General features: G+C 40.1%; 1 protein-coding gene across 2 annotated transcripts; it reads right to left on the bottom strand.

The window, feature by feature from the left end:
- Window positions 1–25773, bottom strand: smarcd2 (SWI/SNF related, matrix associated, actin dependent regulator of chromatin, subfamily d, member 2). Of its 2 annotated transcripts, none has more exons than XM_017682063.2 (13): window positions 25568–25773; window positions 23962–24149; window positions 19203–19245; window positions 18992–19114; window positions 16798–16917; window positions 13887–13982; window positions 11055–11156; window positions 10590–10751; window positions 8932–9029; window positions 6558–6693; window positions 4858–4980; window positions 4469–4570; window positions 1–1913 (listed from the first exon to the last, which is right to left on the bottom strand). In XM_017682063.2, the coding sequence occupies exons 1-13, from the start codon at window positions 25721–25723 to the stop codon at window positions 1860–1862; spliced, it is 1503 nt and encodes a 500-aa protein (XP_017537552.1). In that variant the 5' UTR covers window positions 25724–25773; the 3' UTR covers window positions 1–1859. The 2 variants fall into 2 exon arrangements, with proteins under 2 accessions (XP_017537552.1, XP_017537551.1); XM_017682062.2 differs by having other exon boundaries at window positions 4442–4570.
- Window positions 25774–27224: the final 1451 nt, after the last annotated feature.

The following is a 27224-nucleotide window of genomic DNA, read 5'->3' on the forward strand; positions in this document are numbered from 1 at the left end:
CTGGATTTTAGCTCAGTAATCTTGATTTCTCAGTGCTGTGAACTCTCACTCTGATTTCTTTCTTATTTCTCAGTCTGAGCATGTGCAAGAACAGAGAGCGGTACAGGAAATAAGCGAGCAGTGTTGACACTGACGCAGCGAAAACTTGGAGCGGCGCTGAAACCAAATACATCCTTGATGAAATGAAGGATTTAAATATTCTTCACCTTCTAGATAAATGTGTGTTCATATTTTGAGGTAAAAGGACAAAATGTTTTTTAAAAAGTTTAGTTTTTTAAATCTGATTACTGTGACTCATGTAGACCTAGAGTTTCCTCATTATCTGATTACTCAAGTGCATGTAAATGCATTAATCAGACTGATAAAATTGGATTTTCTGCAGTTACCGGATTATAAGTGAACACGCTCATTATCACAATAACATACTGTGCACCTTTATTAGAGGAAATTAATTGAGAATGTTAAGCTGCTAATCATTTAAATTGCACTTTGACACTGTATAAAACAGTGTGATCTACAGTTATATGGAAAATTTTTAACACCTCTGGTCAAATGACACATTTTGTTGATTTTCTATGTGAAAATAAGTTAACAGATCTACAGAGTTATATGAATTATATATAGTTATATATGGCATTTTTCTATAATTTAGTGCACAATTTTGAATTACTTGCTGAGTTAAACCTGTTTGGAAAAAAAAAAAATTACCCCCCCCCCAATACGCTAAATTCAGCAAACAACAGTAATTAGCTTTTAATTCGATTCCATTACTTATGGAATAAGCTACATTAGCCTTGTAGCTCGAGCGCAAAACTATTAAAGCAAAACTTCAGACCCCTAACATGTTCTGGCTGATCGACTGTTTTTGGGGTTAGAGGAACTATTCCTTTAAGAAGACAGAAGGCATCAGAATTCTTTCAGGTATCAGAAATCCTTAAGTTTATGGCATCTCAATGTTGACTATGAAAAATATTAAAATGGCTTATAATCCTACCCACTGTAACAAACAAGTACGACGATCTCTAGCTGTGTTCGCTCACAGCTACGTCTGGCACAGTCACAGTAAAACAGCCTAACAACACAAAACAGTCTGTAAACACCGGAGGAGAAAGGGGGTGGGGGGACCTTGAATCGTCTGAAGCAAAACGTCTCTGTCAGGCTTGAGTGGACCAAACAATGGCTCTTCAACACAGATCAGCATCTTCTTCCTGAGAGTCTGACAGAGATGGATTCCTGCATCTATATCAAAGTCTACGCCCTATTCTAGCTAATTAATTCGAAGCTTCTATCTTAGTACACAGTTGACTCTTGCAGGCAAAAATGCTAAAGAAAGAATAAGTAGTTGTGGCTTTGCAGAGCTGCTGGGATCAGAAACTCTTTCCAAAAAAAAAAAAAAGGCAAGCTTGATAAGAAACACCGAATGCTTCAAAAAGCACATAAGAGTATAAGAGCTAACACCAGCGATATAGCACAACGCTGTCCAACATCCAGGACTAGAAACAGAAAATCGCATGTAAAATTAAGGACATGTGTATGTAATGTTGCACATTACTCTGAAGAAGATATGTTTGAAATACACAAACAAACAAACAAACAAACAAACAAACAAAAAAAACCACATTCCAGTTGAGCCATTCTGTCGCAGCATTTGAAGTTGGTCTTCCTGCGGAATACAGCCGAACCCCTTTCTGAAGGGCCGAAGAGAAGTGTGCATCTGCATTCATGGATTAATAGCACTGATCTAGGACTCAGCACTTTCCCTCCAACTTATCCTGTTGGTTAGGATTATTTAGGAGTCGGTGGGCGAAGGCCGGTCCAAGATGAGCACTCAGAAGTTCCTTACCCTCAGCCTCTGAGGCTTAGGTGAGGCGAATGCCCAGTACCTGCTCCAGCTCCTGCCTTCTCTGCTGTACCTGTGAACGGCAAACACAAGGCATGAAACCAGTTATAATACCTCATTAGACCTGCTTCAATGTGAAGGCTGCAGATGAGCTGTGAGAGACCGTTGTAGCACTTGTATCTGCAGTAGGGCTGGGCAATATGATAATATGTATTATTATTGTGACAAATTATGTCACAATACAATACAGTACATTTTTCTGAACATTTTGTCTGTACTGTATAAAACCGACTAACTGCATGTTTCAATATATAGAGCCAAATTTGTCCTGTTTAACTGGGCTTAGTGCCAGTGGTGTACAGTAACTGAGTAAATGTAATTAGTTTCTGTACTTAAGTAGTTTTTTTGTGTATCTGTACTGAAGTTTTTTGGGTGACTTTTGACTTTCACTACATTTCAATGTCAAATATCTGACATTTTCCTCCACTACATTTTGAGAAATCTGTTGTTTCTTTTGGTTTCTGTGTGTATAAAAACGTAACATGTCAAAACGAAAGAAGTGCAAAGCAAGAGCACCAATCAGGGCCCAGCGGTCACTTTGTTTAGAGCTGGTTTTGACCTGTTGGTCATACCGACCCAGTGCAGCACACGGTTCAACGTCAGTGCAGCAGTGTAAAATTTTGGGCGAGTCTGTTCAACATAAATGATGAACTAACCTAACTTTGTGTAAATAGAGCACAATATAGAAATATGTCCACATATGCAGTCGTGACTGACGCGGCTTTTTACTGAATTTATACAAACACCATTTCATTTTATAGTAAATTAGTTTGGGCTGGTTTATGTTTATGAACAGACGCCTACAGATCAACATAGTAAAGGAGCTCATTTGTGATCCTGAGTTTAAAGCCAGTTTTTATTAAACTTAAACTTGGAACTAAGTTGTAAATAAATCTTAAACTGAAACTTTGCTTGTTACAAAAAGGATAATATGACATAAGAGTCATAATGAATCTTTTAGTACTTTTACTTTTGATACTTAAGTACATTTAAAGGCAAATACTTTAGTACTTCTATTCAAGGGGAGGTCTAAAGGGAGGAACTTCTATTTTTACTGGAGTAATAGAAAATGGATGGATGGATGGATATTTTACTTTGGGTGTCTCTAATTTAACTCAAGTACATGATTTTTGTACTTCGTCCACAACTGGTTAGTGCAATATTAGGCCAAATATTGAATAAAAATCACCATATTCCCAGTTTTTGATTAGTAATTTTTAAAATGTAGCACTACTGGCTTTTTCTCTGTTCAAACTGATAAGATATCTGAAAACATAAATATCATGGAATTTAGAACTTTCCTTACAGTATGTTTAATATTTATAATATTATTTATAATTTTTTTATATTGTTAATTTTTGGGAAGGATAGGGTTTATATTTTTGTCTTATTTTTAATTTTAGTATTATACACACCAATCAGGCATAACATTATGACCACCTCCTTGTTTCTATGCTCATAGTCCCATTTTATCAGCTCCACTTACTGTATAGCTGCACTTTGTAGTTCTACAGTTACAGACTGTAGTCCATCTGTTTCTCTGATACTTTGTTAGCCCCCTTTTACCCTGTTCTTCAGTGGTCAGGACCCCCATGGACCCTCACAGAGCAGGTACTATTTGGGTGGTGGATCATTCTCAGCACTGCAGTGGCACGGACATGGTGGTGGTGTGTTGGTATGTGTTGTACTGGTCTGAGTGGATCAGACACAGCAGTGCTGCTGGTATTTTTACCCCGAGCTTTGAACAGTGTGAGCTATCACTAAGGAACAAGTTTCACAGTATATTTTCATTCAGCTCAACCAGCCAAACAAAAGACACCAAGACATAAAACTCAACAAGTGTTATGCTCGGATGTGATTAATGCTGTCGCTGTGCTACAGAGACAGAAGAGGATCAAAACTATGAAATGTACTTTTCCTACAGCTATACAGAAATGCTTTACTTGTTGCATAGTAACTAATGTAGCATAACAAGCTAATACACATAATTTAAAATCAGTTAGTTTTGAACGTTTTGATTGCTAACGTTCTCATTTACACTAATAAATATTTAATGCTATGCAGGTTACTCATTATGGTATCTGTATTGGCTAAGTCCTTAAAAATGTACTCGTACTAGGTCTGAAAAAAAATGGTATAGATGCATTCCTAGTAGCTAATGAGCAATAACTTATAACCAATTAGTACTGCGCAAACTTATTGCTTAGCTAAAAACAACAGTTACAGCCATCTTGAGTCCTACATTTGTAGATTTTTACAGTGTACACTTATTTTAGGGTCAAAGACCACATAAGCAAGCCTTTTTGAGATTACTAAACAACTCAGAGTGTAATGATTTGGTATATTTTACACAATGCTAATTGGTGAGGCATAGGCTTCTATTACTTGTTAACTGCTTGTGCATCATAAAGAAACAAACTTTACACCAAACATGACTGAACCATCACTCTAAATTGCCAACTGAGCGAAACACATTCTACATTTTTACAGCTTTGTCAAGTTAAGACTGATGATCAGTGGACAATTTGGTTTCCAACCTACATTGGGAACCATTTTTCCAACACATACTTTGGAGAATACATAACGACCCACAGCCTCCTGGACCCAGGGAGCCTGGTAGAACTCGCTCCTCCTCTCCTCCTCAGGGTTCCCGGCAGTGTCCGTCATCAGCTGAGTCAAACAAACACAAAGCAGACGCAAACGGTCAAGCAGAGAAAACACGCCAAGTTCTCCTCCTCAGTCTCTCTCGCCCTCTCTCTCTCCCTCCCTCTCATACAAGTGTCCTGCAATGCCTCTCACTCCATGTGATGCGATTGGACCCGTCACCAGTCTGAATGAGTTTTTAATGGAATCCAGCAACAGTCTCACTGCCTGTAAATGTTTTTAGAGGCACATTTAACCACTTAGTTCAAATACTTCAGCCCCACTCTCATTCTGACAAGCTTCTAGGGAGGTACCTTGAGGTCTCGGCTTTGAGACTTAAGCCAGTCCTGGATGAAGTCCTGGGGGTTGTTGCTGAAGCTCAGCATGAAGTCTCTCTGGGTCTTCAGCTGGTTTATGGACTCGATGGTCTCGTGGATCTGATGAGAAACAGATTACATATAAACATAAACAACACTGCCTTCATTCAAAAACTTTAACACTTTGGGTATATTTTGCTCATTAAAGTGTTATTATTTACACATTGTTAAGGTTCTGTCTATATAATATGTTAAAGTGTTCTTTTCTAAACTGTTGTTCAACGAACACATTGAAGGTATTCTGACCCAAATGTGGTTTAAAAATCTGAAAAGTTTCAGTGCTGACGTTACAACAAGGGGATTCATGAGCTCTGGCGGGGACATTGGCCTCTTTTCAACTACAGGGCCGAACGGTTCTGAGCACAGACGGTAACCGTTCCAGTGCCAGTTCCAGTTTCCACATGGACACGGTTTGACAAGGAAACTCTTAGAAACCAGACTCAACCCGTTTTTTTGGGCACACTTAGCTAACCGTACTCTGGGCCACAGAAACGTTCGGTGGGATGACATAACGACGACGCTGATTGGTTCTGTTTTTATGGCTATTGTGCCACAGCATCCCACTGTGCCAATTCAAATTTGAAAGCATTGAAATAAATTCAGTTTGCGCAAATCAACGAAAGCAGTGCACAATATCAAATCCATCAATCATTCAATAAACATCAAAATATCAAATGAAATGAACCTGTTCTCTGGTGTCTGAAGCTGGAGCCTCCTAGCTTAGCTAATGCTAGTCAACACCTCTCTCCTGCCCATCAAAGCGAAAGAGATCCAAACACCCCAGTGCAGGTTTGATTCGACTAACTGCTCTAATATTACGTATAAGTATAGATGATATAAAACTTACAATAGCGAGCACAAAGTCAACTGATCGGTGTTGGAGTGACAGAGAGCTGAAATCAGACCTATTCTGTTAGTGCTTTAAGCTGTAACCTGTTAAGCTTAGCTAACGCAGGTGCCTCCCACTGCAGTACGGGTTCAATTATAGCAAACCGATGATTAAAAACTCCCATTTAGAGGATAAAGACTCATATCTGAGAGCATAAATTTGAGTGCTTTGAGGTGCACCCTGCCAGACGTCGCTAATGCTTATGTAGTTAGGCTACAGGTAAAACCCACTGCAGTACAGGCTGTTACAGTAACAGATGCCGAAATACCACCCGTTTAGAGGATAAACAAGATGAGAGGATGTGAGAGACTGGAGTTGGGAGTGACAGATGGAATCAAATGTGTTTGTGGTGGGTATGTTGCTATTAGCAGTTAGCCATTCATTCATATATTTTTCTTGTGTACTGATTTTTCCTGGTTCTGATTTAGGGTACAACAGAGGGAAACAGAAACTGTAACCAGTCTCGCGAGTCTGGCCCAGCGAGGAACGGCCCAGTACGGCCCTCAGAACCATTTGGCTCAACAATGGAAAAGAGGCCATCGTTTCCCTCTAAATAAACCTGGTCTTTCGTTCAGGTTATTGCAAACTGTCAAATGAAAATATGCTTGTTTGTATTAAAAACATTCTGAAAAGCTCGGCATCCCCTAAAGTTTGATAGACAGGCAGTGTGTGTACAAAAAGATTTTCAAATTACAAGTGTAGGTTTACCCTTCCAAACAAACCCACTTTCTCATAAGCAAACACACACCTTCATCTCCAAGGCAGCAATCTCCTGCTGGTTGGTGGTAGAGGAAAGGAAGCTGGTCATCTGGCTCTTCAGTGGGTCATCCACTTCAACATCAATATCAAAGCAGGCCGTCTTCTTCTGGTCGTTGGGGTCCACGCTGCCCATAGCCAACAGCACAATGACAATTGGTGCCAAAAAGTCTTTGATAAATGCCTTTATTGCTTTACTGTAGAGCTGGGACTAAAGATTCTTTCTAATATTTAAATAATTTACTTAATGACTATCTAATTAGCAGAAGTGTGTAAGCACTCCTACCCGTTTCTGCCACTGCCATCTTTCAAGGTTCTCGAAGCTTGTCTGCCTGGGAATCATCTGATCTTACTTGCCATTAGGTATAGTTTAGCTACAGCAATGATAACCTAGGAGTAATTTTTTTTTAATTTATTTATGACTTATTTCATACAAGTAGCCAACTCCAATGCTCACCAGCTATTTAGCTATTTTGTGTTTAACTAATATAATCTCTTGAGATCCCCTCGTTGCAATGCTATCTATCTTATTTAATGATGGGACAACAGTGGCTGTAGTTATGTGTATCATTATATCAATAATCATGGACACTCTGTTTAGGTAACTTCAATCCTAACAAAAGATCCCTCTTGAAATGAAACAGCCTTTCGGCCATCACAATATTTGTTTAAAAACCGTTAACTGACAACTGCCGTAATCTGCGCTGTCTTGTCAAAACAGTCTCCTCTGTCAGCTATTCTGAAGAACAAAAACGCATATTTTGTATGTTTTTATGAATCTGATCATTCTTGACATTCACGTAAGCAATGCTGGAAGCATGTGAGTAACTTCAGCCAATGCAGCGGCATCTATGGTGCTGGACGTACAAGCTTGGCAGGTGGGACCACCACAGTCACCACACTGTCTGTGAAACAACAAACACCATATTGCCTCCTATGCTTCCTGTAGCATACTGCAATCTGTCAGAACAACCTCAGCACTAAATGAACATGATACAGCAGTAAGCCGGGGTTACACTACACCACTACACGACTTTTACCCCAATTTTAGCCCTGTTTCTCAGTCTGACTGAGTCTGTGCTGGTTGACTCTAACCTGCAGTCTTTGGGGTCAGTCAGAGACAATAATTGGAGAGAGAATCGAATCACGTGTGAGGGGCACAGAATCTGATTTTTGGCTTCCCAATCTCGTTTATCAAACATTTTATTGCTGGGCGTAATTTAGTGTAAACTGGTTAATGACTCTCGTATAAGGCAATGGAAACTGAGAGTGTTAATGAAGAAAATGCAGAAAGTAAACAAAGAAAAATGGCAAAAGGTCTCACGTGTGGAGCGAAGCTTTTTAATGTGCTGAATTTAGGGCATGAACACAACCGAGTTTATGTACATTTAAAACTTTTGAAATATATGTTTTTAAATCCATGAATTAACATGTTTACCAGCTGCTTCTTTACTGCATCAGCGCAAATGGCAGAGAAAACAGCAGCAGCTCCACATTTGTTTATTTGGGTCTCCTATTATAAGTATGACTTATTAACATGAGAATGCGCGAGTTCACCTGAGTTCAGCAAGTTCAGTTCGGTTCAGCAGCAGCTTAAAAGTTCACCCAAATAGATGTGTAGTGAACACAAGGCTTTACAGAGCACTATAATAAGTAAAGCCATTAAAAATCCAAGTTGACACATTTTTCATAATCAACGTTGTCGACTTAACTAATCACTGCAACCCTACTTTACAGTAACATGAACAAATATCACAGGCCCCACAAACAAAACTAGTCATGACTAAGAACAATCCCTTCTCAAAGGCTACATTCACATTACAAGCCTCGTTACTCAATTGTGATTTTTGGCTCAAATCCAATCTTGGTTCACATATGTGTAGGTAGGTGACTCAAATCTGCCATTAATGTGAATAAACTTGTGTCCTGAAACAAGCCGCTTGTGCACATCCTAATCAATAATGTCACATGAATGACTCACGTGCGTCATGAACGGCAAACTAACCAGCAGAACAATCCTTCGATGATCCACTGTGAGCAGCTCTCAGCTGTTTGTTATTAGAACAAGACGAAGGATCAGATGTTTTTGAACCACTTATGGCCACAAACTTATGGTTTGCCGCTGCTGCCACATTAAGACTAAACAATGCTGCATGCACAGTGGGGGAAAAAATATTATTCTGACCTGATTCTCATTAAGGTCACATGACCATCAATCATAGTTGTAGCCAATTTAGGACCAAACATGAAGGAAAAATCAGATCTGTGTCAGAATAAGGCAAAACGATTGGTGTCCTTTCAGCCTAGTTATGTAACAGTAGCCAGACACCAGGACTAGACAGCAAATGCAGTGTGCAAACACACACCTGATGATGTGGTTGATGACGATGGGGTCGGGGTGCTGCAGGAGCCCAGCCAGCTTCATGGGTATCTCAGAGAACCTCATCCGAGGGCAGGCAAAAATCTGCACCAACACACAGAACAACACACAATATATCATTAGTGACTGTAATCACAGAACGTGGTTAATATCCAGCAGATATTTTGAACTGCGCTCAAAAAGCTACACTCTTAAAAATGATGGTGCTTCAAAGGTTCTTTAGTAAAGAAAACTGTTCTATGAAGAAACCATCAACACGCACTCAAGAACCTTTTGCATGATTAAAGGGTTCTGTTTAAAAAATATAAAAGGTTTTTTTAAAGGGTTCCTCTATTGTTACCATGTCAAGCATGCAAAAATAAAGCAACCTTTTTCACTACCCTTTTGGAAAATGGCTCTGCATAGATCCATCTATAGCACATTTTCCATCAATCTGAAGAACCATTTTGTGACACAAAGAACCCATTAATCATGAAAATGTTTTTTTTTGGAGTGTTTGTGGTTCTATTTTGAACAAATTCCCTTACTAAAGAACCCTTGAAGAACCATTGTGTGCAGGCTGCAGTCTAGGAGTGCTGCATTTCTAGACCAATACATTAACGAAGGATCATAAGGACCCCTGATTGCAGTCAAGAAATGCAGCCTACATTCTGATCATGTTTTAGGACATAACCAGAGTATCTGTCATGGTCTTTTGCCACCCATAATCCTTTGCAGATGAGTCTGGCACAAAGGCCATGTTGTCTAATATACAGTAAAAAAACAATATGCTATTCCCTTAGTTGTGTCTCTGTTTAACAGGGTCAAATTCACCTGCTTTCAGTTAGGACAGTTTTTAGCTTGCAAGACAGCACGTTTTTACAATCATTCACATACACAGTATTTCCACCATCAGATTTTGCAACATCTCCTTTATGCTGACGTGACAAAGCAGGCTTGGTAGACTGTTACATTTCACATTGTGTGATACAAACGAGTGACCTTCATAGGACAGTGCTTCTGAGGACCCACCTTTCTCATCTGCAGCCTGGCTTCTGGAATGAATGCAAGCGAGTTACATGGTCCTAACCCTGTTTGTTTTCTGAGTCTTAATGAATTGTGGTTAAGCTGTCAGCTGCAGGTCGTGTAAAGTCTAAATATTTTCTAAATAACATGCACAACCACAGAATAACCCATCCTAGCAGGAGAAACAAATTTACATAAATGTTCCTCTTACCCCAAATGTACTCGATCAGCTTATTTAGTTCTAAAATTTAGAACTAGAAAGCTAAATCCTTGCACAAGAGCCTCAATCTGCATGAAGTCAGGCTTTCAGATCAGATTTATAGATTAAGAGTATGTAATGAAGCAATTTCAGACACCAAGTATGTTTTGGCTGATCTACAACATTTGGGTTAAGAATCAAAATCAAGTACGTTACACGTCTCATTGAGGGCATATATACATGACATGCAACATACTAATTAGATCAGACAAGCAAACAGACGGTTACCAAATATTTAGCTATGGGAAAATTCTAAATAATAATAAATGGAATAAAGAATAATAAAGAGCCATGGAGGAGCAAAAGAAAAGTATGAATATCTCTCAAAAATTCCTTTATAAAGGAATGAGGAGGGGCCAACAGTAAATTCTCGGCTGTACCTGTCTGAAGTAGCGGTTGCAGTTGATGTATTCTTTCTCGTGGCAATCCTGCAGTTTGTTGCTCTTGATGTAGAGCCAAAGTGCCTGCATGATGCTTGCTCTGGTCTGGGTGTGGACCCCCAGGAGCCGGGCCAGCCGTGGGTCCAACTTATACTGCGGAGGCTGGGACAGAGAGGCACAGAGAGAACAAGGAGGCGATCACATAGTTGATCATGGATATCAGCTGCTGCCCCACCCCCCCGGTTTTATTTTATTTCTTTTTAAAATTGTATTTTTTTAATCTCTTTTTCTTATAAGCAGAGCTTTATTTTACTGTAAAGGAGGATTATTTTATTGTTACCTACAAACCAAACCTTATGCTGTTTTAGAGCCACAACAGGACAGTAATAGAGCTGCATTTTGCCGACCCTTGGGCTAAGGGATAAAGAAAGTAGTAAGACTAGTTGTGGAGGGTGTGTGTGTTACCTGGTGGTCCAGCATGAGGAGGAGAGTGCATTTCACACTGACATCACCAGGTCTCTTCACCTGAAAGCCATCTGTCTCCTGAGTTGTGGGCATCCTGTGCCACTGAAGGCCGAACAAAGACACAATTACACTCTACAAACACATATATCCAATGTAACAATCACAATGCACAAACAATCCCACAGTGACATCCAAAAACTAGACAATCCCATCCTGTAATCAGTTACAACCTAGCTCAGTTCTACAATCCCAGCCCATAAGCATTCTAGATACCTCCTACTTCACCTAAAGAATAAAAGCAGCCAGTACTATATATATATATATATATATATATATATATATATATATATATATATATTTTTTTTTTTTTTTTTTTTTTCTTTCTAACAATGTTTCACCCCAAAGAAGGATCTTCTTAATTGTAGTCTATTGTATTGCTGGGCCTTGGAATCACATTGTTGTGCATACTTTTTTTTGATTGCGTCTACAATACATATCGTTTGTCGCATTTGAATCTGGACTGAAGAACAAATTTCTTCTCTTCTTGGTCTCCTCTATTGCACAACGGCTTCCAATTTGGGAGTGTGATGACAAGCTTGTGCTTCCTCTACAACACGTGAATCTTCTCCTGCTGCTGTTCTCAGAATATCATAGGATTACTGAATGCACTTGTGGAAGAGCACTAGTATGACATATGCTCACACTGTTTTAGAAAAACTGCACCAGATAGTAGCTGTTTAATGATTTTTTTAAAATTGCTAATAAATTTCATTAAATGGTTTCATTATGATTACAATAAAAAAGTATTTAAAGCAGAAACATTTACTTCATAAGTAGCCACTACCAACGCAATTGTGGTTGGTTAGTGTAGTGGTTAACACCTTTGCCTTCTACACTGTAGACTGGGGTTCAATCCCAGACCAGGGTAACCACCCTGCACTATACCAATAAGGGTCCTTGGGCAAGACTCCTAACACCACCTTGGCCTACCTGTGTAAAATGATCAAATTGTAAGTCGCTCTGGATAAGAGCGTCAGCCAAATGCCATAAATGTAAATGTTCACAATCGCTAGCACATCTATGGGAGCTACCACCAAACTGCTGCACCAAACTGCTGTACTGCCACCAAACACTGCTGTATATTCACTCTCCCTCACTAGGTTTAATATACTACTTATGGGAAACTGGAGCTGCTCTGCTCTGATCTACAAATCGCTGGTGAAACTGCAACATGCTTGACGAAGATGCAGCTATGTCAAATGTTTGAGTGATCTCAATGTCTCAATGACATGTATTAAATATTGTGGTATACCTTATTACACAATACGTGCACATGTCTAGGCACTACATGACATATACTAAAGGTACTTTAGAGCTGTTCTAATGTTTGCTTAAACCGTCAGACTCCAGTCCCAGTCCTGGACACATTACACTGCAGTCTTTTGTGTTATCCTGCATCTATCAGACTAGATTCAAGTCGCTAATTAATAATCAGGCTCCTCGTGGTTTGGTTCAGGTGTGTGGAGTAGAGAAAACACAAACATGCAGAACATGGGGTAAGCAGACTTGGATTGGGAGCCCCTGGCTTAAAGCACCCATATCATGACAAACAATGTTTTTATTTAAATAAGATGTAATAACAATAATAATAATAATAACAATAATATTTATATAATATTTTTCATATAGGTGGCAGCTCAAAGTGCTTAACAGTAAAACAATAAATTATGAGTATTAATTTAGAATCATAAGAAAATGAAAAAGATCTAATTAAAAGGTAAACACTACGAGACAGAGGTTTAATTAAACGCTGAGTTAAAGAGATATGTTTTTAGATGTTTCTTAAAAGTGAGCACTGAGCTTGACTGGCTAATAAGAGGTGAAATGAGCTCCACAGTTTAGAAGCAAAATAGTCTCTCGATGCTTTCTGTATTTTACATTTACTTTCTGTATTTGCAGAAGGTCAGTATCTGAAGATTTAACATCACCTGCAGGAGCATAAACAGATAGACACTGTAATGAAAGTGGTGCTTTATAGTCATTTAGAGCCTTAAAAACTAGAAGCAGAACTTCAAAATCTATTCTGAACGATACACGTAGCCAGGGCAGTTCTTTCAAAACGGAAGTGATATGATCTCTCGGTTATGTAGTATGTAAACACAGGTAAAGTTTTAAAATGTACGATTCGCTCCCTATTCCTCAAAGTCCAAACCTCAGCTTTGCAACTTTTTAGTGTTTGACCGTTTCTCAACGCAGATTAAATGCATCAGGAAACCAGCTGGAGTGATTATGAATGGACAGTAGGGTGGGATGTAGTCTAGGGCTGCAGCAGGGTTGGGCTGGTGCCGTTTTGTGAGCTACTGGCTAGGCCAAATTGCTGTGGCGACCAGCAGTCTGCACTGATCTTCAGGGTTAAAGGGAGAATTAGCAGTTCTACATTAACTGCAGCTTTTAAGACCATTTATTGTTGAAACTGTGTTAAACAATCAGCAGAGCTTTATTTTACTACAAAGGATTACTTCATTTTTACATAAAAATCAAACCCTGCTGTGGAGCCGCAACAGGGCAGTAAAAGACCTGCATGTCGCTGACCCCTGGTCTAAAGGATAAAAGAAAGGCTGTAAATATGAATGTAAAAAATGACTGTTTTTGGTACATAAATGCACAAAAATGTCATACGTTGAAAATAAAATGCAAAAAAAACAACAAAAAAACAACAAAAAAAAAAAACAGGATGTGCTCTTCGAACCACATTTCTCCGAGTTAACTGTTCTGAAAATGTTCATTCTATGGACTGCAGGGCTTCAGTCTGAAAATGTCAGGATTCTTTACCTCTACCAAATGATTGTCTGGACCATAGAGTTCTTTATCGAGTTCGATGACCAAGCTTTTGAAGAAGGATGAGAACTTTCTCTTCTGTTTCCCAGGCTAAAGACAGATGAACAGCAGAAAGAAAGATACAGACAGAGAGAAATGTTAAGTGTTGTTGCTTCCAGCTCCTAAGCAGTTGATTGATGCTGCATTGTTTAGCGCTGACCACATTTGTGCATTTGGGATTAAACACACACACACACACACTCCAAAACACACAACCCTCCCACCATTTGCGCAACCTTCTCTCTCTCTCTTCCCTGCAGCACTCCTCCCGTCCCACGCATGCCTTAACCACTGAGGCAGAAAAGAGACAGAGCGAGAGAAGCAAAAGAGAAAAAGCATTTCCTCTTTTCATGTGGCTGCAGCTCAATCAGCCTCTCTCTGTTGGCCCAAGCCTGCGAGAACCTTGTGTCTACATGCAGCCGTTTCACTTCCCTCTTTCTGGCCTCCCCTCTGTACCCCTCTCAACATTACGCCACCACTTGGAGGGAATCATGGGAAAAGCCTGAAAGCACATCTGGTTCGAGAGAGTTCAGTAAGGACATGAGTTTCTGATACAAGCTGGAGCTTCAGCAGTCAAAGAAACCCAAATAAGACCCCTGTCCTAGCAGACCCGGTCACTCAGTGGTCTACCACTGCTGGACGGAGCTGTTAAAGTGGAGATGGCTGCTTCGGTGGTGGTGAAACTTTACAAGCGGTTGTTTGACATTTGGTGCTATATTTGGAACGCTGTGCTGTGCAGCCACCCAGCGGAACAGATGTTGGGCTGTGATGGACAGTAGGGTGGGATATAGTCTAGGGTTGAGCTGTATCCCCCCTTTTTAAAACCTACAAATCATTTCAAAACACAGTGATTAAAAAAAGACTCATCCGATTTTAAAACGATTAATTTCACTTCTAAATCTTTGCAGAACAATGCAGTAAACTGTAAATGGTTTAAAATGAGCATAAAGTTTATTATGGAACTGTACAAGGTCTCAGTCTCAGCTGTACGGACAACATCAACGTCATAGTCAAACACATCCCATACTGGATTGAGCGTGTCGGACGTTGCTGCACTCACCGCTCTTTCAGTGTGATTTCGTAGATCACCTGGGCTGTGGAACCAATACCGAACGCTCTGAGCTGCTGGAGCTTCACTGCCCATGAAAATCTCGCTGCACAGTTATGACGGAGTACGCAGAGCACTTTCTGCTCAGGGGCCTCATCTCCTCTCAGACTGAAGGGAGCCGTCTTCCACTGACAGTCAGAAACTCTATGACCCCCTCTTACAATTGGTATGTGATTGGTTCCTCGGCACCTCATGGTTATAAACACATGGTACTTTGAAATACAGCAGTATACAGTATTAAAAGGAGGGCCCAGGTGTTGTAAGTAGTGTAAAAGCATTTATTACACTTTTTTGCCATCTTGTCCTGCACTACTTCAAATTTTCAATTTTCTAAAAAATGTCAAACTATCAAACATCTGATAAATGTTACACAGTGCTGCCAACTAGGAGAGAAGTACTGACTAGCATTAGCTTAGCCAGCAAGATCACAAGTTTGCTCACCACAGATCACGTTCAATTCTGGCTAACTAAAGTACAGACATAGGTTTAGATGATGATGATTCAAATCTGAGGGAGTTAAGTTGAGCAACTGGTGCTCAGAAAGACCAAAGTAAACATGTTCAATGGTGTCTGGATCTAACTTAAACTTAGCAAGCAGAACAGGTTAAACAGAACCAAGCAGTGCCACACGCCACAGTCCAGATCAATTCTGACTGACTGCTGAAACAGGTTTATATGATAAAAACTAACGTCTGAGAGAGCAAAGGTTGAGTGGCTGCTTTTGGAGTGACAAAAAGCTGAAATCTCACCTGTTCTGTGGTGTCAGGGGCTGTAGCATTTTGGCTAAGCTAATGAGAGCTAAGTCAGCAGGCCCATTACAGCACACACAGCAGCACAGGCTCAGTTCCAGCTAACTGATGCTATGACCCCCTTTTAGAGGATATCTGTGAGCACAAGTCAAGTGACTGGTGTCAGAATAAATATCAAATGTGCTCTGTGGTGAGCGTAGTTCTTAGCCATTGCTCAGCTCCTAAGAAACCTAAATTGGTGAATTTTGAAATATCGTCATTATTTTTACATACTGGCATCATTTTTGAATACCATGGAATACCTTTCACCCATTTAGCTGAGTGGCCAAGTCAGGGATGTTTGTCACATTTCAAATGAAAATGCCCATTGCTGCTTAATCTAGTGCATCTGAAATAGTCCACTCTGCATTTGAGGCAGTGGCCTTAAAGGAATGGCCAGTCTTTTGGGGTTAGCTTTAGTCTAACATGAACACCAGACCAACTGCCAAACTTCTGTGGCTTGGATGCTTCCTTATGTGAATTTTCAGATCTACCAAAAAGTATGAAACTGCTACCCCGTTTAGGATGGAAGAGAAGATTCAAACAGAAAGCTGGTGAATAAGAAGCCAAGTTTAGACACCCTTGTAGAAATTCATGAAACAACAGGTAGTACTGTTTTTGTTGGGCCTGTGGGACTTGTGTTAGAAAGCAATATTGACTTAAATTTAACTATATATTTTTAAACTTATTTCTTACACAATGTGTACAGATTTACTGTAGGTTTACTATAGTTGTATAGTGAATACATCAGACTGTACCATGATATTCATTTCTGGTCATAGCGCCCACTACTAACTGCAATCTGTAAAGAATGACCACATGTATCATATGAATCTGACAGAATGGCTTTGTTTACAGTGCAGTGATGTGTCAACTTTTTCCATAATTGACATCACTGATGACTGATGAGCTTCACTCACAAATCACTGCCGTCCTAATACTGTCAAATACATGCATAGACGCTACTTACATCGTCTAGCAGTTTGCCCTCCACTCTAAGTTCCCACGATGCCACCTTCTCAGCCTCCTCCCCCTCTGGCTTGCCAGGTGTGCAGGTGTTGGAGATGTAAATCCTTAGCTTGCGCTTTTGCTAGAGGGGACAAAAACACCAACCAGTCATTCAACTTTCTTACTTGCCACTATAATTCCATGTGTTTATAGTCCAAACAAAAAACTGTCAGTGAGGAAGACTTACATCATTTACAATTAAAAGTTCATTACATTGCATAAGTATATGGCCATGGACACTGACTGCTGTCTAACACACCTCACCATTGGTGACATTTGATATCAATCCAATATATGATTTCTTATAGGGTTTCTGACCCTGTTTAACATTGTTTTATCCTTAAATTCTGTACCATTTTAATTTTAGTGCTAGCTTAAATGTAATCTCACGTTAAATTCTACGCTACATTAAATTCAGTGACATATTAAATGGAGTTCCACTTTAAATGATGTTCCACCTTAAATTCAGTGCCAGTTTAATTTTAGTGCTACCTTAAATGGAGCACCACTTTAAATTCTGTGCCACCTTAAACTCATTATTCATGCTGATACTGCTGTGCATTAGGCTGTAAACTAGTCTGTGTGTACTGTGCATGAGTGTCTTATATATTATGTGTAAATTCCATGACAATTGAATCAAAAGAAATGACCTAAAATTACTTGGAAAAAAGTTTGGTTCCATTGACTTACATTAAAATTAGCGTATGTTTTTACCCTGTCCTGTAAAGTTACAATTTTGGAGACCTTTTCAAGCCATTTTAAAGCTGGAATTTTATCCATCCAAAAAAATTTTAATAATAAACAAAACAAGCAAGGTTTTTTGAGATTACTTTCCAACTGAACATGGTTTGTGCCAAGCGTATGATGGTGGGATGCAGTTTGCTCAGTGCTAATTGGTGAGGTATAAGCTTCCATTACTTGTTAGCTACATTAGTAGCTCTAGTGCAAATGCCCACTCAGCCCTGGCAATCAGGGAATAGAGGACAACCAGTAGGCTGATGGATGGACACAATTAGAGGAATCATAACCAAGCAATAAAGAAGCCTGAAAGCCCAACGCCTCTTCAAATGGCCTCAATATCTATTCTAGAATGGAAGGAAGAGCCATACAATGCAAGAAGAACAGCTTATTCATTTTAATGGCAAGTTTTTTCACTCAAAACACATCATCATTAATTATGTGGAGGTGGTCCCACAGCCTCTCAGCATGCCTAATGTAGTTCAGCATGAATACATTAGCACTCTCATTACAAGTGACCTCCCTTTTGCCTCTGGAATTTGTGTGCTCATCCATCCTCATTAGGTTCTCTTACAGCTGTGTAAGACCATCAGTGTGTAAGACTGTCTTGAGTTCATGTTGTTATATTATAATGAATTATACTAATATTCATAAAAGAGCAGTTATTTTTTGGCCAAAATAAATTATTATTGTTACATAACACTGCATATATCATTAATGTCTACACTTCAGTTCAGTTGCTTGTTAACACAAATAGCTTATCAGCCAATCACATGGCCGCAACTCAACGCATTTAGGCATGTAGAGGTAGTCAAGCCAACTTGCTGGAGTGCAGACCGAGCATCAGAATGGGGAAGAAAGGTGATTAAAGTGACTTTGAACGTGGCGTGGTTGTTGGCGCCAGACAGGCTGGTCTGAGTATTTCAGAAACTGCTGATCTACTGGGATTTTCACACACAACCATCTCTAGGGTTTACAGAGAACGGTCCGCAAAAGAGGAAATATCCAGTGAGCGGTCAGTTGTGTGGATGAAAATGCCTTGTTGATGTGAGAGGTCAGAGGAGAATGGGCAGACTGGTTAAAGATGATAGAAAGGCAACAGTAACTCAAATAACCACCCAAAATCTCTGAGGAACGTTTACAACACCTTGTTGAAAGTACGCCACAAAGAATTAAGGCAGTTCTGAAGGCAAAAGGGGGTCCAACCTTCTACTAGCACCTAATAAATTGGCCGTTGAGTGTATATTCTACCACTGTCTAGTTTCTGAAGTCGCATCTGTATATTCAGTGTATTTTTTAAACAAATCTGAATTCTACCAAAATAATTCCCCATAATAAATTAAACACCCACAGCCTCATACTTCAGTTACTTTAAGACCACGTCCCTTCTCTATACAGCAAATTGGAGGGCCCTTTACCGTGATGGGCTTCTTGATGGCCTCCTGGATCTCCATGCGCTTGCGGGCAATAGTCTGGTCCAGCTTCCTCTCAAAGGCCAAGAGGTCCATGTATGCCTGTGACTCTGGAACCAGGTCTCGAATCTGCAAAGCAGCGTGATGACAAAAGCGGTTATGGAAACAAACAAACAACAAACGCAACAAAATGATTCAGGCAAGATGATAAACTCACCCTCTGTGGAAGGACTTTGTCAGCCATCTTGCGTCTTTTAATCCTGAAACATTAAAGCAGATCATTTAAGAACTTTCTCGATATTTCTTTGTACGTAACGTCGCTGTTGGCACAAAACTCACTTTTCAAAACTCACATCTCCACTTTTGTCATTGTTCACTATGTTATACGCCAGTCGCCCTTTACACTGTGTTAAAAATACATGATGAATGGAACAATAAAAACACTCCAAAATGACAAATATTGGTAAAATTCCTCTTACATTAATTAATTAATCTTGTAAATGCAATGAGGAGATTTTGTCCCAACAGTGACAATATATTACTTGAACCCTGTATAATCCCTATAATCTGAAAGCTAACCGTAAGTTATGAAAGCTATGAAATTCCAAAACTCAAAAAAAACAGAGACAAAAACCTAATAAAATCTGAATTAACAGAAACTTGAGAAATTCGATTTGGATAAACATGACATTTAATCGCTGCTGGTGGCAGTTTACTCAGCATGTAATTCGCATTAGGAAAGAAAGTCATTTGTAGTATTTAAATCTGTCTTTCAATCCATTAAACTCTAAGGAACCCATTCAACTCTGTGGCCCACATTTCAGTTCCTCAGTTTTATGACCACATTACTGATATAACAGGTACACAGTAGTCACTGAATGATTCATTTCTTTCTGCAGGCCTATTAGCAGCCAAAGTGCACATTTTTAAGAATATAATCAAATAAGACACTTCGGTAACACTTCACTGTGTTGACTAAGTGATAATAAGTGTTATGCATTTGTTAATATTAGTTACTACATTAATAACGTTGGAACATCAAAAACGATGATCAGTGATTGGTTAGATGAGTGTGTTTACATGCACTCAATAATCTGATCATAATCAGATTTCTGCAGTTATCTGATTATTCAAATGGTCATGTTAACAGCACACTCTGATTTCTTAGACTGGAGTAAGGTCTAAAAATCTGAATAGATTCGTGCAGCGAACTCTTACTCTGATTTCTTTCGATTTCTCAGTCTAAGCATGTGCAGAACAGACAGTGGTACCGTGAATGAGCAGTGTCACTGGGAGACGCAGTGAAACACTGACGCTTCATATTTTCAGGTAAAGTGGTCTGATGTTTTTAAAAACAACCCGCAGCATGACATCATGTCTTCATCTGTGAGTTTACTGGCTGGTTGCAAAGCAGAAATCTGATTACTGTCTGCCTCATGCAGACCTGGAGTTTCCCCATTAACTGATTACTTAAGTGCATGTAAATGTGTTGAACGGATTACTGACAAAATCTGATTTTCTGCAGTTACTGGAATAATAAGTGCATGCAAATGCACTCAGTGTTTGTGCTTTAAGTACTAACAGTATCTACAATATGCTTAAAAAAAAAAATACTGTGGTGTTACGTATCATGATACGGGTAAAATATCATACTCTCACCCCTAATTTAAACTGAATAAAATAATTTCAAATTTATTTCAAAATATTTCAATTTAAGGCCAAAATGCACTGAAAATGCAATTTATAGCCGCTGTGAAATGGAGTTAATTAACTGAATAAAAAGGTTAGTAGGTCAGGTGAAGTTCCAAGAAAGTGAGATCTGTCTGACACAAAGTCGTCCTGAATAACAGACTCACTAATTTATCCAACATTAGCAAGTCTGTTCTTCATCCTAGCCTTGTTTTTAAAACTGGACAGTGGGCACAGCTGTAATCACACATCTGCCTCTCGGCCTATTCCAGCAGTTAAGATCATGAGACATCTTTAGAGTTAAGCTTCCTTTGTTTCACACCAACGCCTTCGCCCACCCTTCAGCTTGTAAACAAATGCATCTCTGACTAACAGGACAAAAAGGCCTTTCTAAGCTCAAAGGCAAGCCACTGTCAATTAGCACAAGCCAAAAGATCAACCTCTTTTAAACAGCCCTCTGTTCGTATTCACAGCTGTTTATTCGGGGAACCCAAGCCTTTGCTGTCAGGCATGATTTGTCAGCCCCCTCCACCTCATTCATCACTGGGCAGCTTCTGACCACAGGACTGCTGCTGTCCAGATATTATTCGGGTGCTGGATCATTCTCAGAACAGCAGTGACACTGACAGAGTAGTGCTTGTGGAGCTGCTATGAGTAGTGTTTTCAAACATGTCAGAGCAGCGGTGGACAATCTGGACTCAAACTTAACATCATGATATTTTCTACTTTTCTTATAACAATAATATGATCACTATTTTTTATTATTACATCAACTTAATAAGCTCTTCAAAGTTAATGTCCCAAGGTTCCTTCAGAATTAGTCGGAATTCTTCACAGTGGTGGTGATGGGAACCAGACGTCTGAAAAGCCTGAAATGCCTCTTAAAGCTCCTTCACAGAAAGCTCCTACATGAAATGGCTATGAATTCACCGGTAAGACAGTGTTTTATACTTTTGAGATAAGATTTTTGCCTAAAATATTTTTTAATCCAATCATCCAGGCAACAAAGTCCCCAAAGAAAACTTTAGATTTTCCACTGTTTCACCATCAACATCACTTATAAAAACTCAGAAGTCATTTGTAGCTTCACTGGTGGTTTTAGATAGTAAATAAAATGATTATATTTGTGACAAATCCTGGCAACCTTTGATGAGCTCCATTCACCACCATGGTAAAGAACCATGTCGCACCAAACCACTCTGAATGACTGCAATTTTGAAAAACTGCTGCTGTTTTTAATTCATCAGTCACACTTCATCGCTATTAATTAGCAAATTAGTAATTCCATTTCGAGTTCTACTCTGCACACTTTCTCTTCACGTGCACACTTAGAAAAGCGTGCTTCCAACAACAAACAACGTTCTACATCATACAAAGCAGGTTTCCATTCAAACGTCTAGCAAACGCTATGCTCATGTATTTCAGCAGAAAAACGGATCAAGTCGTGTTTCTGTCCACTACAATTATGCGAAGAAACGATGACGTAAGCTACCATGATTAGGGGCTGCATCAAAACAAGCAAGATGGAGGGATTTAACTGGGATTTTGCTTTAAGTTGAATCATCTTAACAGCCATTTGCAATCTTTTAATGACTGTCTGCAGCTCAGAAACACGGGGCAGGATGAGCGATGGCCCGTTAAACGAGGGCTGAAATCTCTGTGCCACCCCGACCACGTCCACATCGCATCTGGGAACGCGAACGCATCACACAGTTCTGGGAGCAAGTTGTGCAGAGCTGTTTTTCAAACTAGCTTTGATTAGAATGAGTAAACGACTTTCAATAAACTCTGTGAAATTTGGACTTCTACACAAAAATAGTGCACTATATTCACTCACTGGCCACTTTATTAGGTACACCTTGCAAGTAAAAGGTTGGACCCCCTTTTGCCTTCAGAAAATTCTTCGTGGCGTACTTTCAGCAAGGTGTTGTAAACATTCCTCCGAGATTTTGGTTGGTTATTTGAGTTACTGTTGCGTTTCTATCATCTTTAACCAGTCTGCCCATTCTCCTCTGACCTCTCGCACCAATAAGGCATTTTCGTCCACACAACTGACCGCTCACTGGATATTTTCGCTTTCTCTGACCGTTCTCTGTAAATCCTAGAGATGGTTGTGCGTGAAAATCCCAGTAGATCAGCAGTTTCTGAAATACTCAGACCAGCCCGTCTGGCACCAACAACCACGCCACGTTCAAAGTCAATTAAATCCCCTTTCTTCCCCATTCTGATGCTCGGTCTGCACTCCAGCAAGTTGGCTTGACCACCTCTACATGCCTAAATGCGTTGAGCTGCGGCCATGTGATTGGCTGATAAGCTATTTGTGTTAACAAGCAACTGAACTGAAGTGTAGACATTAATGATATATGCAGTGTTATGTAACAATAATAATTTATTTTGGCCAAAAAATAACTGCTCTTTTATGAATATTAGTATAATTCATTATAATGTAACAACATGAACTCAAGACAGTAGTTGCCCTTATATAATTGCTTCACGACGCACTGATGGTTTTACACTGCTGTAAGAGAACCTAATGAGGATGGATGAGCACACAAACAATTCCAGAGGCAAAAGGGAGGTCACTTGTAAAGTGAGGTCACTTTCACCTTTCTTCCCCATTCTGGTGCTCAGTCTGCACTTCACCAAATTGTCTTGACCACCTCTACATGCCATAATGCATTAAGTTGCGGCCATGTGATTGGCTTATTAGCTTTTTGTGATAACAAGCAATCGAACAAGTGTACCTAATAAAATGGCCGGTGAGTGTATATCCAGTAGAGAATTGTTCACATGTGACAATCTCAAATGGCTCTTTTTTTTTTTTTTATAGACAGACTACACACTGAGTGCCGTATTTTAAGACCTACACTGCGTATTACGTAGAGAGCAACTGAGCCTAAGTGATCATGAAATAAAAGGCAATGTGTGGGGCGGTGGAGCCGGAGAGATTGGCTGTATGAACAAGTGGGTAATCAGTAATGATTTGCTTAATGGCAGCACCGAAATGTACCTTAGTAGTGAAAGAAACCAAAAGACGTCACTATTGATACAGAGAGCTTCTCCGTTTTCTCTCATCTAATAAAAGTAATGTAGTAGATATTCAATCCACTGTTTAATCTTGTCTTTCTGAGAGCCAAAGCACATCCGCGATTCCTAAACAGAGGCGCAGGAGCTGAAAGTGCGGGTCTGAAAGTTGCAATACTGTGGTTCTGCAGGTGGATACCACTGCCCAAAACCACTGGGATCAGCTAGCTCCAACCTGAACCCATACCCCTGTTAGCGCTCACCCTCTCCGGGGTCCCATCAGCCCCCCCGCTTGCTGTTGGAGCAGTCGCTTGCGGGCTGGGTCCAGCGACGAATGAGGCATTCCGGGGCGTCCGGGCATGCCGCTTCCGTAGGATGGCCCGGGCATGGGGGAACCCATTGGCCCTATCCCACCCATGGGCATGCTTCGGCTGGGTGGCATTCCGGGACGCTGGGTCAGAAACATATACAAACATGTTACAACACAAAATACAGCAATGCAGGTGAGGATGAGCAACATGGCAAAAACACTGTATTACAACTCTTTTATAATACACTTTCATGACACACAATATGCATAACGATATTCAGTTTTTCTGAGATTTGATAAGCCGGAACAGCCAAAATAGAAGCTGGAGTGCCACATTTAAAAATACTATAATGATAATAATAATAATAATAATAATAATAATAACAACAATAATAATAAACCCACTATAACGATTTTAGTCAAGTGTTTTACAAACTGCACTGCACTAAATCTGGTTAAACCAAATTAATTATCCTCACTTTATAATGAAACCAGTGCTCTGCAAGTTCTGACGATATCCATGACATGCTCAGATAAGCATACTGGGACATAAATTATCACAATATAGATAAAATATCATCATATTGCCCACCCCCCAAATGCAGACACAAATTCAGTTTTTCAATTAACTTTTTTTTAGCAGGTCAATATTTAGTTTTTCCGAACTTTAATATGTCGCAACAGACAAAATAGAAGCAGGAGCACAACATATACAAACACTGTGATGATGATAAAAATAATAAACCTACTTTTATCACTTTATTCAGTGTTTTACAAATCTAATCAAATAAAATTAATTATGCTCACTTTATAATGAAACCAGAACTCTGTAAGTACTGACGACATCCACGATATGCTCAGAAAAGTGTATTGGGACATAATTTATCACGATAAGGTTAAAATATCGTTATATTGCCCACCCCAGACTCCAGACCCAAACTCAGTTCTTGGAGCTCCTTGTTTTCGTGTCTGTTTTCGAGATGTGACGCAACATCGCGTCAAAGCTCAACAGCGATGACAGGATCTTAAAACTGAAATTTAGCGAGTTTTATTCACACACAAAAAAACGTTAAATCGCATATTTTAAGCATGAAACAGGCGGCTCGTTTCGGTGTGACGGTCATAAATTTCAGCCGTGTTCACAGAAGCGGTTTCACTTCGGAGACGCGGAAGTTCCAGCGTTCGTGCTAATGGAGAGGGAAAACTAAAACTGCTTTCCTCTCATTTTTTACCGTGACGTTTTCACTCCGAATGGCTGAAGAGGCTGTGGCGGTGTAGCGTTGGCTCGGCGGGTTCGCACCAAGCACAGGTTTGGTGTTTATTTCGAATAAAATAAACGCTGCGCGACTCAAACTGCGCTCTGTGTAGTGTCAGTTAACGTTAGCTTAGCTAAGCTAGCCGCTCCCTCAGACAAAGCGCGTGCGAGCGAGCGAGGCGAGCTCGTAACGAGAATAACGAACCCGGCCGAGTTCAGGGAACCGGGGGGTTAAACGGAGATAACGGCTCTAACGGCTTTCCCGAACTTTCCGAGGGAGCGCGCTGACGCCGCGGTGCCTTACCGGGTACTGTCCAGCGGGGCTGGGAAGACCCCGGTAGCCCCCCGCGCTCGGTGGCACCCCCGCCATCCGCACTCCGCCTGGGGGACCCGCGGCGCCGGGGTTCGCACCGCCGGGGCCAGCGGGGCTGCTCGGGAGGAACCCCGCTCTGGAGGCCATGCTGCCCGCAATCCTACACTCAACTCACACGCACACTCTCTCACTCACTGTTACTGTCTCTCTCTCTCTCTCTCTCTCTCTCTCTCTCTCTCTCTCTCTCTGACCACGCCCCCTACCGCATCTGTCCGGCTTTATGATTGGCTCCTCGTAATTTTGTCTAAGCGCGTGACCAATGTCTCAGCGCGGGGGTTACCGTTTCTATGGGCAACTCGGTTGCCGGATAATGTTTCTTCTGACTCCCCCTAAGAGTAAACGACTGACGTAAACATCTATAACACATATATATATATATATATATATATATATATATATGTGTGTGTGTGTGTGTGTTTTGAGCTTATTATCCGCAGTGAACTTATTTCAGATGCAAAACAAAAGACTTTGTTAACAATGCATCGTGATATTCCGATGCAAACAATGCGCTCCATTACTGATTAGTTATGGCACTGAAGGCAACCGCGTTGTTTGTATCGTGAGATATAAAAATCGTGAAGCCGAATCGAATCGAATCGACTTGTGAGCCGAAAGATAAATCATTTTTATGTCGAAATCGCAATTTGAAAGAGCGCAGATTGAAAAGTTGAAACTGACTTTTAAGTGGGAAGATTTAGCCTAATTCACAGAGCTTGTGGACTGCTTGTAGGAGTAGACTAATCAGAAGCAACCAAACTCCCATGTGTTGTGACATCACAACAACAACAAGCTAGAAACAGTGGGAATGTTGGTCTCCTGTGTGAAAAAAAAAAGCATGGACTTTAATTTATAAGAAAACATTTGAAATTTAAATCACAACTGCAGTAGTGGTCAGATAAATTGCAATTAACAAATTTTGCTCAAATCAATCAGCCCTAGCTGAGATCAGCTGAGTGTGTCATTAGACCCTCTTTTATGAAGGCCCGAGTGCATCACTAACCACGTTTACATGCAGCCTAACAATCTGTTAAAAAACCAACTAATAGCTAAATCAGAATACGTCCATGTGCACACTTCAATCAGAAGTGTCTTGTCTGATTGAGGCCATTCAGAATACAGTTTCTATCTGATTGAACGAGGTGGGTAATCCTGTAAATAATCCATTGAATATAAGAATAATATCCATGTAAAAGCCTGTATCCGATTACATTCCCTAATGGAGAGTTTATACCATTCAACACGGCGGAGCAGAAACTGGTCTGCAGAGGAGACGAAGTTTATGCTCTGATCTTTAAAAGACGGCAGTGGGACGGACGTCCAGCTTATGTGTCTCAGAACATGATGTCTTCCTCTTGGCCTTCTTTAATAAGGACGTGTGAAGGATGTTTTCCTGAGTCTGACATCACTTTAAAGCAATTAAAAACACAATCACTGCTCACTGCTGTTCATCTCACTCTGTCTGGCCTCACATGATGTTCGTTGTCATGGTAACATTTACTCTAAGTGATTCTCCACGCATGTATGCCATTTTGGATCGGATTACTTGTAGTGAGCATGTAAACGAAGATTTTCCATCAGATTGTTAATC

Source organism: Pygocentrus nattereri, chromosome 13, assembly GCF_015220715.1.
Source record: "Pygocentrus nattereri isolate fPygNat1 chromosome 13, fPygNat1.pri, whole genome shotgun sequence".
In the NCBI taxonomy this organism is placed as follows: Eukaryota; Metazoa; Chordata; class Actinopteri; order Characiformes; family Serrasalmidae; genus Pygocentrus; species Pygocentrus nattereri.

Bases quoted from the DNA above. Each gene is read 5' to 3' on its own strand.
- smarcd2 (XM_017682062.2), bottom strand. From the start codon at position 25,723: ATGGCCTCCAGAGCGGGGTTCCTCCCGAGCAGCCCCGCTGGCCCCGGC. The intron at 4,981-6,557 runs GTGTGTGTTTGC...GTTTCTCATCAG, and splicing joins TTGCTGCCTTGGAGATGAAG to ATCCACGAGACCATCGAGTC. The intron at 4,571-4,857 runs GTACCTCCCTAG...TGTTTGACTCAG, and splicing joins CTCAAAGCCGAGACCTCAAG to CTGATGACGGACACTGCCGG.